The sequence below is a fragment of the Tarenaya hassleriana genome, unplaced genomic scaffold, assembly GCF_000463585.1.
Source record: "Tarenaya hassleriana unplaced genomic scaffold, ASM46358v1 Cleome1, whole genome shotgun sequence".
NCBI classification, from domain to species: domain Eukaryota; kingdom Viridiplantae; phylum Streptophyta; class Magnoliopsida; order Brassicales; family Cleomaceae; genus Tarenaya; species Tarenaya hassleriana.
The window spans coordinates 7959898-7971889 of NW_010960187.1; the positions used below are offsets into that span (position 1 = coordinate 7959898).

Here is an 11992-nt window from a genome sequence, read left to right on the forward strand (position 1 = left end):
GCGAGCTGATTCATTCTTTCCCGCTCAAGATCTTTTTCCTTCTATCATATTTTCCTGTTCAGATATTTCCTTGATTGTCTATCAGTTCTATTTTTCTTTCCACTTGTATATATATGATGGTCACTCGATTGTGAAATAACCAAACGAATTTACAGATTTCTAAATTCCAAATCTATCTTTCGGTAGTATATACAGTGTATTTATATATGTGCAAATATGTTGTGTACATGTCTGTGTGTTTATGGATACGACTGTGTGTATATATAGACATATATATATATATATATATTTATAAATGTATAACAGTGAATGTTGGACGGTGAAAAGACTAACACGTGTCCAAAATGTTTGTGACCGAGATGAAGATGTTATACACGAATAGACCGAATTCGAGATGAGAGTATTAGAGAGAAATTATGAGTCATAACCATAGAAGAGAAATTATGTGAGAAACGTTCAAAGTGTTTTGGACACGTAAAACGTAGACCGCTAGATGTTCTGGTTAGAAAATTAGAGAGTATAAGGATGAAAGTAAAGAAATGAATAAATGATATGCCTAAACTTTCTTGAGAACGAGTCATTAAAAATGATTTAGATATGTTGTAAATATCGAAAAATATGACGCAAAATCGAATTGAATGGAAAAAAATTTATGCGGTCAACCTCAAATCAACTCGGAATTAAGGCGATTTGTTGTTGTTGTATACATATTTATATACTATTAGAAGTTACGGTGTAGAGAATTTCCTTTTTTGTAATTAGACTTATCTTTATATCTAATTAGTTTCGTAAATTCACGTCATGTACGAGTATTATATTAAAAAAATACTCCTTAGTCATATATATATATATATATATATATATATATATATATATATACATGTGTGTTAAATGTGAATCTAATTTACTTATATAAATGAAAATTTGAAAAAAAAAAGAAAAGAAAATCGTCCAATCCATAGAATCAACCAAAGTCGCTCATAAATGGTCTGGGATTAAATTGGGTTTGGGTTAACCAATAGGTTTTTTTGGGCTAACCAATAGGTTATGGCCCATTTTCTCATTTATGCGTGTGTATATTACGTTATATATATGATTGGGTTGGGTTAACCAATGGGCTTGACCCAATTTCCCTTATATGCACGTGCGATATATATATATATCAGTACATTATATAAATAAATGTTATGTTGTTAACCATTTCTTATTTTCGATTAGAAAAGCTACCAAGTTGTTAACCGTTTTAAATTTATTATTCATTTTTTAGGTTCTATATCAAGTAAAACTTCTTTTTAAGATCTTTTAACTTAAAAGTATATTAAACTCCTATTTCGTATTTTCAAATGGAAAACAATTTAATCTAACTATTTATAATGATATATATTAGATAATTTATTAGATTCGTTTTTAAGATTTTAAATTCAATATTGGTTAATCTTCACAATTTTTATTTAAGAAAAATTTCTTAGACTAGCATTTACGTTTTTAAAGTAAAAAATAAATTCTAATAGTTTTCAATTAATGTTATTAATCAATTCAAACTTTTCTAGACTCGCTTGATATATTTTTTTATCAATATTAATTTAAACTACTGTTTTACGGTATGCTAACTTAATGAAAATTTATTGAATTCTGATTTCTTATTTTCAAATAAAAACAGATTAATTTAACTATATACAATATATTATCCAAATGAAATTTTATTAAACTCTCTTTAAGGTTTTTATACAATTAAAACTAGTTTAAGTTATTTAATTTAAAATATTTTGTTAAATACGCGTCTGTATAAGGAAACATCATAATCTAATACTTACCCTAAATCAGTAATATTAGATTTAAAACATCCAATAAAATTTCTTCAGTATTCAATGAAAAAGTTTTCAGCCCCTCCCTTGTGTGAATCAAATTCAGAAGAAAAAAAATTCATGCAACGTCTAGTTTGAGTACTATATACATATATAATTATCGATATATTATGGATATATATTTTATATGTGTGTGTATATATAGATAAGATATATATACTAGAGATGGAGAGATGTGTATTTTAAAAGTTAAAACTTTTTGTAATATCTAAAACACCGACACTTGCAAATCTACATATGACAAACACATACAAACTCTTTTAAAGTATAAAAGCTTATTCTCTCACACACACACCACGCAAACATTAACCCTAACCCCGACCCTTAAACCATGTCTTAAGTCTTAACCCATTAACATAAACACCAAACCCATTTAATTTTATTATTCTTTTTTAACATAGCATTGATTAAAACCATATCATCAGAAGGTTTCGACCGCGGTGTCTGGTTTCAAGTCCTGTGCAGCAGAAGCATTCTTCATGGCTTCGAACCGCGGCTCCTTGGGCTGGAACTTGAGCCCTGCGTAGAGTTTCATGTAGTCATCGAAGACGAATCTCGGGTAGTCGGAATCTTCCTCCACGAGGGTCGGGGCCGGGAAGATCTCAGCGTCGTTTCCCGGGTTGTAGAAGGAAGCGATTGACATCCTATTCCCATCGGTTTGGGTCATGACTCTGTGCATCACACTCTTGTACTTGCCATTGGTTATCACCTGCGTTATTCCATATCATGGGGGATTTTGGTTAACCTTAAACCAGACTTCAAACCGGGTTGATTCTTGTGTTAATTCGAGATAAGTCCTGTTGGTTTAGCGGTTATTTTCCCACTGTTAATTTTACCGCAATCATGCGAGCCTTGTTCTAGTTTAGTTTGGTTGGCTACTCATTAACCGATACTAAACCGGAAACCGGATTTCAATCGTCAATATTGGTTAAGACAAAAAAGAAATAGCAGAAGTACCTCAAGTTGGTCGCCGAGATTAACGACAATGGAGTGCTTGAGAGGAGGGACATCAATCCAGTTGCCATCTTTAAGGAGCTGGAGTCCACTGACTTTGTCGTCTTGGAAGAGCAGTATGATTCCTCCCGCATCTGTGTGGGCCCTCAATCCCTTAACCAAGTCCGGTTTAGGACATGGTGGATAGTTGCTCACCTTTGTCCCAAATGTTGGTCCCTTTGTCCCGTTAAACACCTTCTTCATGTACCCTTTCTCCAACCCTAAATTCTCACACAGCAAATCCAACAATTCCTCCGCCAGATTCTCCAGCCTTTTCGCGAAGTCCTTCATCGCCGCCCTGCCGACAAAAACGTTATATTTTAACTCAAAATACGTACAAATATATCAGTATATACGATTTTTGTGGTGGTGGGGTCGTACCGGTACTCGTCGGAGAGGTCGGGGATGTCGTAGAGATTGGACTCGGGGAGGTGACGGAGGAAGAAGGTGCTTTCCCAGTCAACGTCGTTGACCTCGTTCTGAACAGCGTCGAGACCTTTGGTTTGGACCATTTCTTGGAACCTTTGCTCCAAACACTTCCTGTAATGTTCCTTCGTCATCTTCTCGATTCTGTCCATTAGTTCCAGTGGTACCCCATGGTTCACCAACTGCCAAAAATAAAATTTAATTCCCCAACTTTATTATTGCATAATTCATTCTATCACATCAATATATCTTTCACCCAAAAAACATCATGATGATGATGATGATGATGATGATGATGATGATGATAATGATAATATCTATGAGTGTGCGGTTGCATGTGTAACCATGTATGTATATGTCCTTTAGTAAGAAATATCAACAACCAGTCATTGAAAATCGAATTTCTGATGATTCTACGTTAGACAAACTTGATATCTTTGTAATTAGTTTTTTTTTCCAAGATACAGACACGTATATTTATTAGTTATGGTTCGGATACACTGTCTAATCAAAACATTCAAAAAGATTTTGATGGATAAAAAAATATCGGAAAATAGAATTTTGATGGATAAAAAAAACATTCAAAAAGATTTATTCGGACCTCAAAACAAGTACAAAACAAAATAAGTCTAATCTAAAAAAACATTTAATATTAGGAAAAAAAGAAAAATATTTATTTAGATACCGAAAAAACAACATAACAAATAATATTTCATGTGTCTAAAGTAAATATCCAAAATTAAAGCACAAAACCACAGGATTGTGTATGTATAGATGTGTATATACGTGTGTATGTACCTCAAAGAAGCCCCAATTCTCACAAGCATCATCGATCTTGGCCATGGTTTGAGCTCTTTCTTCACCATCGAGCTTCGACAAATCTATCACTGGGAAGTTGTTCTTCTCCATCTCTCTCTCTCTCTCTCTCTCTCTCTCTCTCTCTCTCTGAAGACTCTGTTTCAAACAGTAGCTTATGGGCAACAGATGTATGCTGGTTGTTCGATGTGTGACTTGAGGCAATGGCAGAGGAGCTCAATTTATAGGCGCAAACGGGGAAATAAATGAGAATTTCATGAAATAATTCATTATAAAAAAGTATTATAATTTTTTTTATAATAGATATATAATATGTACAATTTCGAAAAAATAAATAAATAAATAAAAAGGAACATGTGTTCGTGGAGCATGTATGTGAGCACATCTATGGTGGACCCCGACTCTTCTTTGCATCTCTCTGTTTGTGCTTTTCCTTCGAATTTTTTCCTCTTGGATTTTATTTTACAAAATTAATAAGTCGTTATTTTGGTAATTTGACCAACTTTTGATATATTACTATTTTATCTCCAGATTCGCCCAACCCATAATGTTAACGAATTAAAAAAAAATACATTAATTAATAAAAGTGTATATATTATCTTTATATCTATATGAAACTGGTTTTTTTAGACAGAAGAATATTCATTAACACGCTAATTTCTAAGAAAGTGATTAGCGAAAGATTTATTTCTGATATAATATATAGTTTCTCTTTTGTCGAATCTTGATTATGCTATTTTCGAACTGGAAATAATTAAAGCACCCCAAAAAAAGAATGTATTAACAATCACATATGATCGTGACTTATTGAAATAACAGGTGAACCACTTGGTACGTCAGTGTTAAATATCTATAATTATTCGTCTTATTTCGTTACAAATTTAATTTAACAAAAAATAATTGGGGACCTCTTAGGCTCCGACGCTCTCTCACTTGGCTGCTTCTTGAACAGATTGACCAATATTAGGACAAAAGATTTGGTCACGGCTGCTGCTACCGTGTGTTCGCGTTATTTATGTTATTTTTTTAGGTACTTATCCACAAAAGTTATAATTATTCATCTAAAAAATTAAATTATATTTTTTTCGTTATTTGACATTCAAACGTTACAGTGAGATCTGAAGTCATGTTTGAAAGTAGACCATGCAATATGTTATTTATCGTTTATGGACTCTTTTAATATTATAATTATCAGAATCACAATTTTTATAACTACTGCTTTAGTTGGTTAAAATAATTTCTTGCGAAATAGTATTTCCCATCTCCATCATTTTTAAAATATTTTATTTTTCAATATATAATTTTAAACTAAAAATGCGATATTTTATTCGTTTACTTAAACATCTCGATAAAAAAAATCAGACAGAATTCTGATTTAGACAGAGAAAACATCTTTAAATTTAAATTGACACTCTGACGCTCTAATTATCAAGTGGCTGTACGTCTTTGAATATATTCTTTTAATTCAATCATGTCGTTAGGGTCAAAAAAGTTTTAAAAACTTACTATTAAGAGAAAATTTAATGGCCCGACATAATATCAGTTTGAAATCAATTGTTTTTTCTTCTAAATTGAGAAATTTTGTAAAATGAGTGATTTTTCTTCTCTATAAAAATTATCCATTAAAGTCAAAAGGTGGTGACATCGGAAATAAAATTTAGAAAATAATGGAAACACGAGTAGATGCTCGAATAAAATTTCTATATGCTTAATCAAATTAAAATATTAATAAAATATAAACTGATTTTTAACATTTTATTTTATTTTATCCCAAATTATTATAATCCCATAAAACATTACACCATACATTTAAATAGGTGCTGTTACTTGTAAATGATAAATATTAGAGTTTATCCGATTAATATTTCTTATATCGGGGGGGCGTATGTGTGCAGTGTCTACGTATGCATGCCTCCGTTGGCATATGCGCTCTCGGCTGGTTCATGCATCTCATTTTTATGCACCATATGTCTATTAATTTAATAATATTTATAATTCTAAATAAATTGGAGAACTTGTGGAATTATAATACGATACAATTGTGTCAAGAATAAAATTATTAAATATATTTCTCTACGTTTAATTTAACATAGAGGCAATCCTAATTTCCCATGAAGCAAGCAGCCATATACCCTCTTGATACTAATTTAACATATCCGGTTTGGATACGCTATACGTGCATATACACGTGTCTATGTCATATATATATATATATATATATATATGTATATATCCTAGTATACATACATAAATGTTAAGATAGAGATGCGCACATATAAATAAAATATAAATGCATATATTCCAATCGGTCCGACAGGCTGGCGGCCAGATTCAAATATCCAATATATATTTCATCAAAAAAAAAAATCCAATATATAATTACGTGATAGATGGGCATTGCATGCACCGTGTTTTAATAAATACAAATTAATTGTAATGACGATGTTTTGATTCCAAAAGGGACGTGGGCAATTGGTGCATTATGAAATTGGAATCCGCGTTTTAGTCAATTCGATTATGAGTGGCTGAGAGCTTATTACACGTAGGACAAATCATATTATATATCATAGAGGACCAGCCGAAAATTTCATGTCATTAATTTATATACGTCCAAATTTTTCTTATATAGTTGTATATTCATACAAGATCACACTTCTGCTATGCGAATATGTAATTTAATATTTTCGAAAGAATGAAATTCCAAAGGAGAATTATTTCAAAATTTATGATATCGAATCAAATTATATATCAGTTTTTTTTTTGTCTTTGAAAATAGAGTCCGTGTCTATCTGGAAAATTGCAACGTGATTCATTTATTGGAATGCCATAGATTGTGGTCCAAATTACCCCGACCCGATAATTATTATATGAGTTGTAATAATTGGAACAATATAACATTCCGTTTTATTACTATTAGTTATTTGTTATAAAAAAAAAAGTTAGATGTGAAAAATCAATTAAATTTGAACATATTGCTTTTTCTTTAATGAATAACGATTGCTTTCTTAATTAGAGATCAAATGCAGTTACCACAATGGACAGTATTCAAAATATTCAATACTTTGTTATCAATTAATAATTCGTGTTTAAGAATATAGATTAATTAGCAGTATCATCGGTTTATATAGTAATTAATATGCATATAATTTCCATACAAAAGAATAGACATAAATGATGTTTAATTGTTTATTATAAATTCATGAAATTAATATACAGATTCTTTGTGTTTGAAGGATCGATTCCTTCATTGTTTTTAGCCTCGTAATATTTTCTTTAAATTATTGCCAATGGGGTATCATTTCCCTCGAATATGGCCATATGAAAAGCATATGGTTTGTAATTATAAAAATTACACAAGATTCTTGTAAATTGTTTGAATATTATAAAAACAACATTCATTTTAGCCGCCCATGTGTTCGAAATTGTTACTTGCAGGAATAAAAACATTTTTTTTCACGCATATAGAAAATTTTCTTGCAATTTAGATTTTGGTCTAGGGCATATACTAATTTTTTTAAATAAATATTATATATAGAAGAGGATCTAAACAATAATATCAATAAAAAATAATTTTAAAATCATGTCATAAAAAATATACCAAATTGCCATAAATTCTCAAATAAATATTTATTTATATAAATAAATCAAATTTTAAATTTTCACGTAAATATATAAATTTTAAAAATATCATCAGATGTCAGTAAGTTATAACTATAGTAACGTTAAAATATATTGAATTATTAACGAAACCATAGTAATTCTATATATATGAAATTCAATTTTTTAACAAATTCATTTAGTTGTAAGTAAATCAAACACACACACACACACATATATATATATATATATATATATATATATACTTTTAAAAGTTTTTATTAACCTTTGTGAAAAAAGGCTTGTATCTGAAAAACAGAAATATTCGCAAACAAAGGGGTTGGGAAAAGACCAACGCATGCTTGAAGAAAATGATGACGAAAAATATATGAAAGTTCACGAGTCACTTTTTGTTCGTGCGTCCAATTATCTCACATGGAACAAAAACATTCGTAACCTAAATAAAAATCACTATTGATTTCGTTATTCGTTGTCATATAAGAAACCAATAGATACAAATACTGTAAAATAATATAAAAAAATAGTTATAAAAATTCGGAATTTTATTTAGTCATATATATAGATGGAAATAAATTCATATCTATTAATGAAAAGTTTAAATTTTCAATTAGGAGCATGATTTAGAAAAGTATCATCGTATTATAGGATTCAAATCCAATGTCGATTAATTATCATGTAATCCCAAACCAAGGTCTTCTTATGATAGTAAGTAAACATGTCAAGAATTTTTCATTTGTTTCTTTATATTTATGTTCTATCAAAAATATTTTTTTTTGGATTGCATTAAAAATATAGGGGTAACTTATTTAGTTAATAACCGAATCGATTGAAATCGAATAATATATACCCATAATCGAGTTAGACATAGAAACAAATGACTATGATTTCCCTAAAATAATAAATCAGATCTGAATTCTAACCAAACTGAATAGAAAATATAAAAAATCATATATTTTTATTAATGAAATTGAATATTTTTACCAATAAAAAACGAACGATTATAGTTTTTCTAATACTTTAATAACCAAACACAAATATAACGACACCAAACCCAAATAAACCACCCTAATTAAAAATGAATCGCATGAAGAAACCTCATTATATGCGTAGCCTTTTTCTAATAATTTATAATGGTTTGCCATTTTTCCAAGAAAAAAAAGAAATCATAAATCACAAACAATACAAAAACTATAGAAGACTCCAATTAGGATAAAATTGTGTTTAAAGTTATTTTTAATTAATTTGTACATGAATAACGCGCAATCATGGTTACTTATACCTTGAATTTCAAAATATTTGATTAAATCTAACTTTATATGGATAGATATGATGTAATAATTGCAGGTCGGCAGCTACTCACCTAGGGGTTCCCTTTCCCTTATTTTTCCAAGAAGAAAAAAAAGTTATAAATAAGAAAGGTTGATGCCATAATGCTGAATAGATTTTCCTCACCAGAAAAAGCGAGGAAAGATCCCAATAGCCACATCTATTTTAAAAGAAAATTTAATATATATTTTATTTTATTTTTGTAGTTCCATTCACCCATTAGTCCATATTAATCTGTTTTATTACTAAAAATAAAAAGATGATTTATGTACAGATAAATCTTTATTTTCTCATAAATCTAGAGGTCCGTCCTATTTTTTTTACTCCAAACTAAACTTTTTTTTTTGATACATTGGGAATCCCGGCTACTACCCTTTAGACACATTAACCGAGTAAACCCAAGTTCACACGTACGAGCTGGGAGATAAATCAGCCGTAACTGACAGACCATAGATGAGCGGGTAAGGAATCGAACCCCCAATCTTTCGGTATGTTGATCATGCTCCTTGCCAACTCATCTAGGATTTTCTCCTTTCAAAGTAAACTTGTAAAACAGCCACAATCATTTGGACTTAGAAATGAACTGTTAACATTAATTCAAAGACAGTGAGGATCCAAAAGAGGAAGTCCACGTTTTTCTTCTTCTTCTTATTATTATTACTAATTAATATGGTTTGGGATTAGGGTTCCACATTCTTTGAATCCCTCCCTTTCTTTCTCTGTTGTATTTTTCATGTGTGGCCACGGATCTTCAGTGGCCATTACGTGGACTCCTCCCTCCTAAGCAATCCTAATGAGGTCCACAAAATTTAATTTCATCCATCAATCAATTTTTTTTTTATAAAAAAAACGTCAGATACTCCTAATGCAAATTGGGCATTCAGAAACACAAATTTTAATTAACCACATTTTGAACACGTATTAACTATTTCTCGAGTCTCATATTCAAGTTCCATTGAAAGATTCGAAAACGACAAAATTTTAAAAAAACTTTTTTAATTGCATCGTATTGTTCCAAGAATTATGGATATGTGAAATTAAGGTTAGTAAGTCTGTGGTTATGTTTCTCTAACATAACGAAGATTCGTATAATTATTTAAACTAGTTAATATAAAATTAATAAAATTTAACATTAGTTTTATATGTGGTACAATAAACCCTAATTATAAAAAGGGCAAGACAACTACGCGAAAGCGTTCAGTGACACCAAATTTTTTGCAATAATAAGATGATTGGCGGTTATGCGAATAATCTTTAGAAATATGTGGAATTATGAGAAAAAAATAAACAAAATGACTCTCTTATTCTTAAAAAAATACTCAAAATGATATTACCACTGTATCGGTATATCATCATCTTCATCTTCACTCTCATTATCAACCATCATTTTTATAAAAAGAATAACAAATTAGAAAAGAACTAGAAACTCTGATACCATATAGAAATTTGCGGAATAATATTTTTATTGATAATCAAAATAACATATAAATAGATGAGAGTTTTAGATTGAATCAGTAAAATAGCTATAATAATAAATATTTCTAAATATATATTTTCCGGATTTGATAAGAACTTCATTATACGATATATCTCGTAATATTCTTCAAGATCCGATATATCTCAACACTGTTGAGTGGGGTTTGGGAAAGGCCCCACCACATAGGTGTACTGTAGACAAACCTTACCTTGCAGATATTTTTCAAGAGTCTGCTTCCAAGACTCGAATCTGTGACCTCTAAATAACAACAACAACACTTTAACCGGTGTGTCAAGACTCCCCTTCACAATAAGCCCTAATTATAATTATCTTTTTTTTTTCGTTATGGTATTATTGTTTCAATAATAATTTATCCTTTGAATCCATCGAAGATTATATTGAATGTTTGATGGGATTTTTTTTGGTAGATAACCATATTAGGAAAGGGTGGCCCTCAAGCCCATCAAAATGCTATTTAAAAAAAAATTTAAATAAAGGTGTGGCGAAAATGGTTTACCATAAATGGGATGAGGTGCATGAACATGGAAGACATAGTTTGAATGTTATTTTGGAATTTGACGCACATGGCTTGTTCTCATTTGGATGCGCATCTCACTTGCACCATATCCATTCTTTCTCCATCTTTGTCATTTCCCATACATACATACATACATACATACATACATGCATACATACATACATACATACATACATACATACATACATACATACATACACACACACACACATTAATGTAAAATACAAGAGGGGACAACATTTATGTGACACTTGATAAGTGGAAAACATGTATATTTGGATGAAGGTTTAATACATACATACATACATACATACATACATACATACATACATACATACATACACACACACACACATTAATGTAAAATACAAGAGGGGACAACATTTATGTGACACTTGATAAGTGGAAAACATGTATATTTGGATGAAGGTTTAAACATCTCGTGTATCGCCTACTTCACAATATTTATAATAAAAAATCTTCGATTTGATCATTCCATTTTGTTTCTTTGCAGAATTTGACTTTTTTTAAAATAAAAAAAATATATGGATAAACGTATTATTTAATTGTAACGATTTTAGTGTATAATTACTCATACATAATTCCTTTAGCGGTATAGAAAACCTCTGGCTTAAATATTAAAAAAATATTTTGTAATTCGATAAATAAATAAAGGAGCATCATGATTAGAACAATGTATTACATGAAAAAACATTCAAAATCTCTGATGTAGCAAATAAATGGAATGTGATAACAGTGAAAAAATACAATAGAATATGACACGTAAATCATATATTTGTAGAAACTATTCCAAACACCTTTTTATAAAAAAAAATTATTTTTTATTCGTATTTGAATATACATACTGATACACACATCTATATGTAGGTATCTATATATATATATATATATAGATTATAAATTTTAGTCCAA

At 29.8% G+C, this 11992-nt stretch overlaps 1 protein-coding gene across 1 annotated transcript; it reads right to left on the reverse strand.

Moving 5' to 3' along the window:
• Nucleotides 1-2074: 2074 nt before the first annotated feature.
• On the reverse strand, nucleotides 2075-4301 carry LOC104818598 (1-aminocyclopropane-1-carboxylate oxidase 3-like). Its single transcript, XM_010548237.2, has 4 exons — nucleotides 4083-4301; nucleotides 3240-3466; nucleotides 2823-3156; nucleotides 2075-2574 (listed from the first exon to the last, which is right to left on the reverse strand). Exons 1-4 carry the CDS (start codon nucleotides 4191-4193, stop codon nucleotides 2287-2289), a joined length of 960 nt encoding a protein of 319 aa, XP_010546539.1. The 5' UTR covers nucleotides 4194-4301; the 3' UTR covers nucleotides 2075-2286.
• Between the last annotated feature and the right edge of the window lie 7691 nt (nucleotides 4302-11992).

Bases quoted from the DNA above. Each gene is read 5' to 3' on its own strand.
- LOC104818598 (XM_010548237.2), bottom strand. From the start codon at position 4,193: ATGGAGAAGAACAACTTCCCAGTGATAGATTTGTCGAAGCTCGATGGT. The intron at 3,467-4,082 runs GTACATACACAC...TATTTTTGGCAG, and splicing joins AGAATTGGGGCTTCTTTGAG to TTGGTGAACCATGGGGTACC. The intron at 3,157-3,239 runs GTACGACCCCAC...TTTTGTCGGCAG, and splicing joins GACCTCTCCGACGAGTACCG to GGCGGCGATGAAGGACTTCG.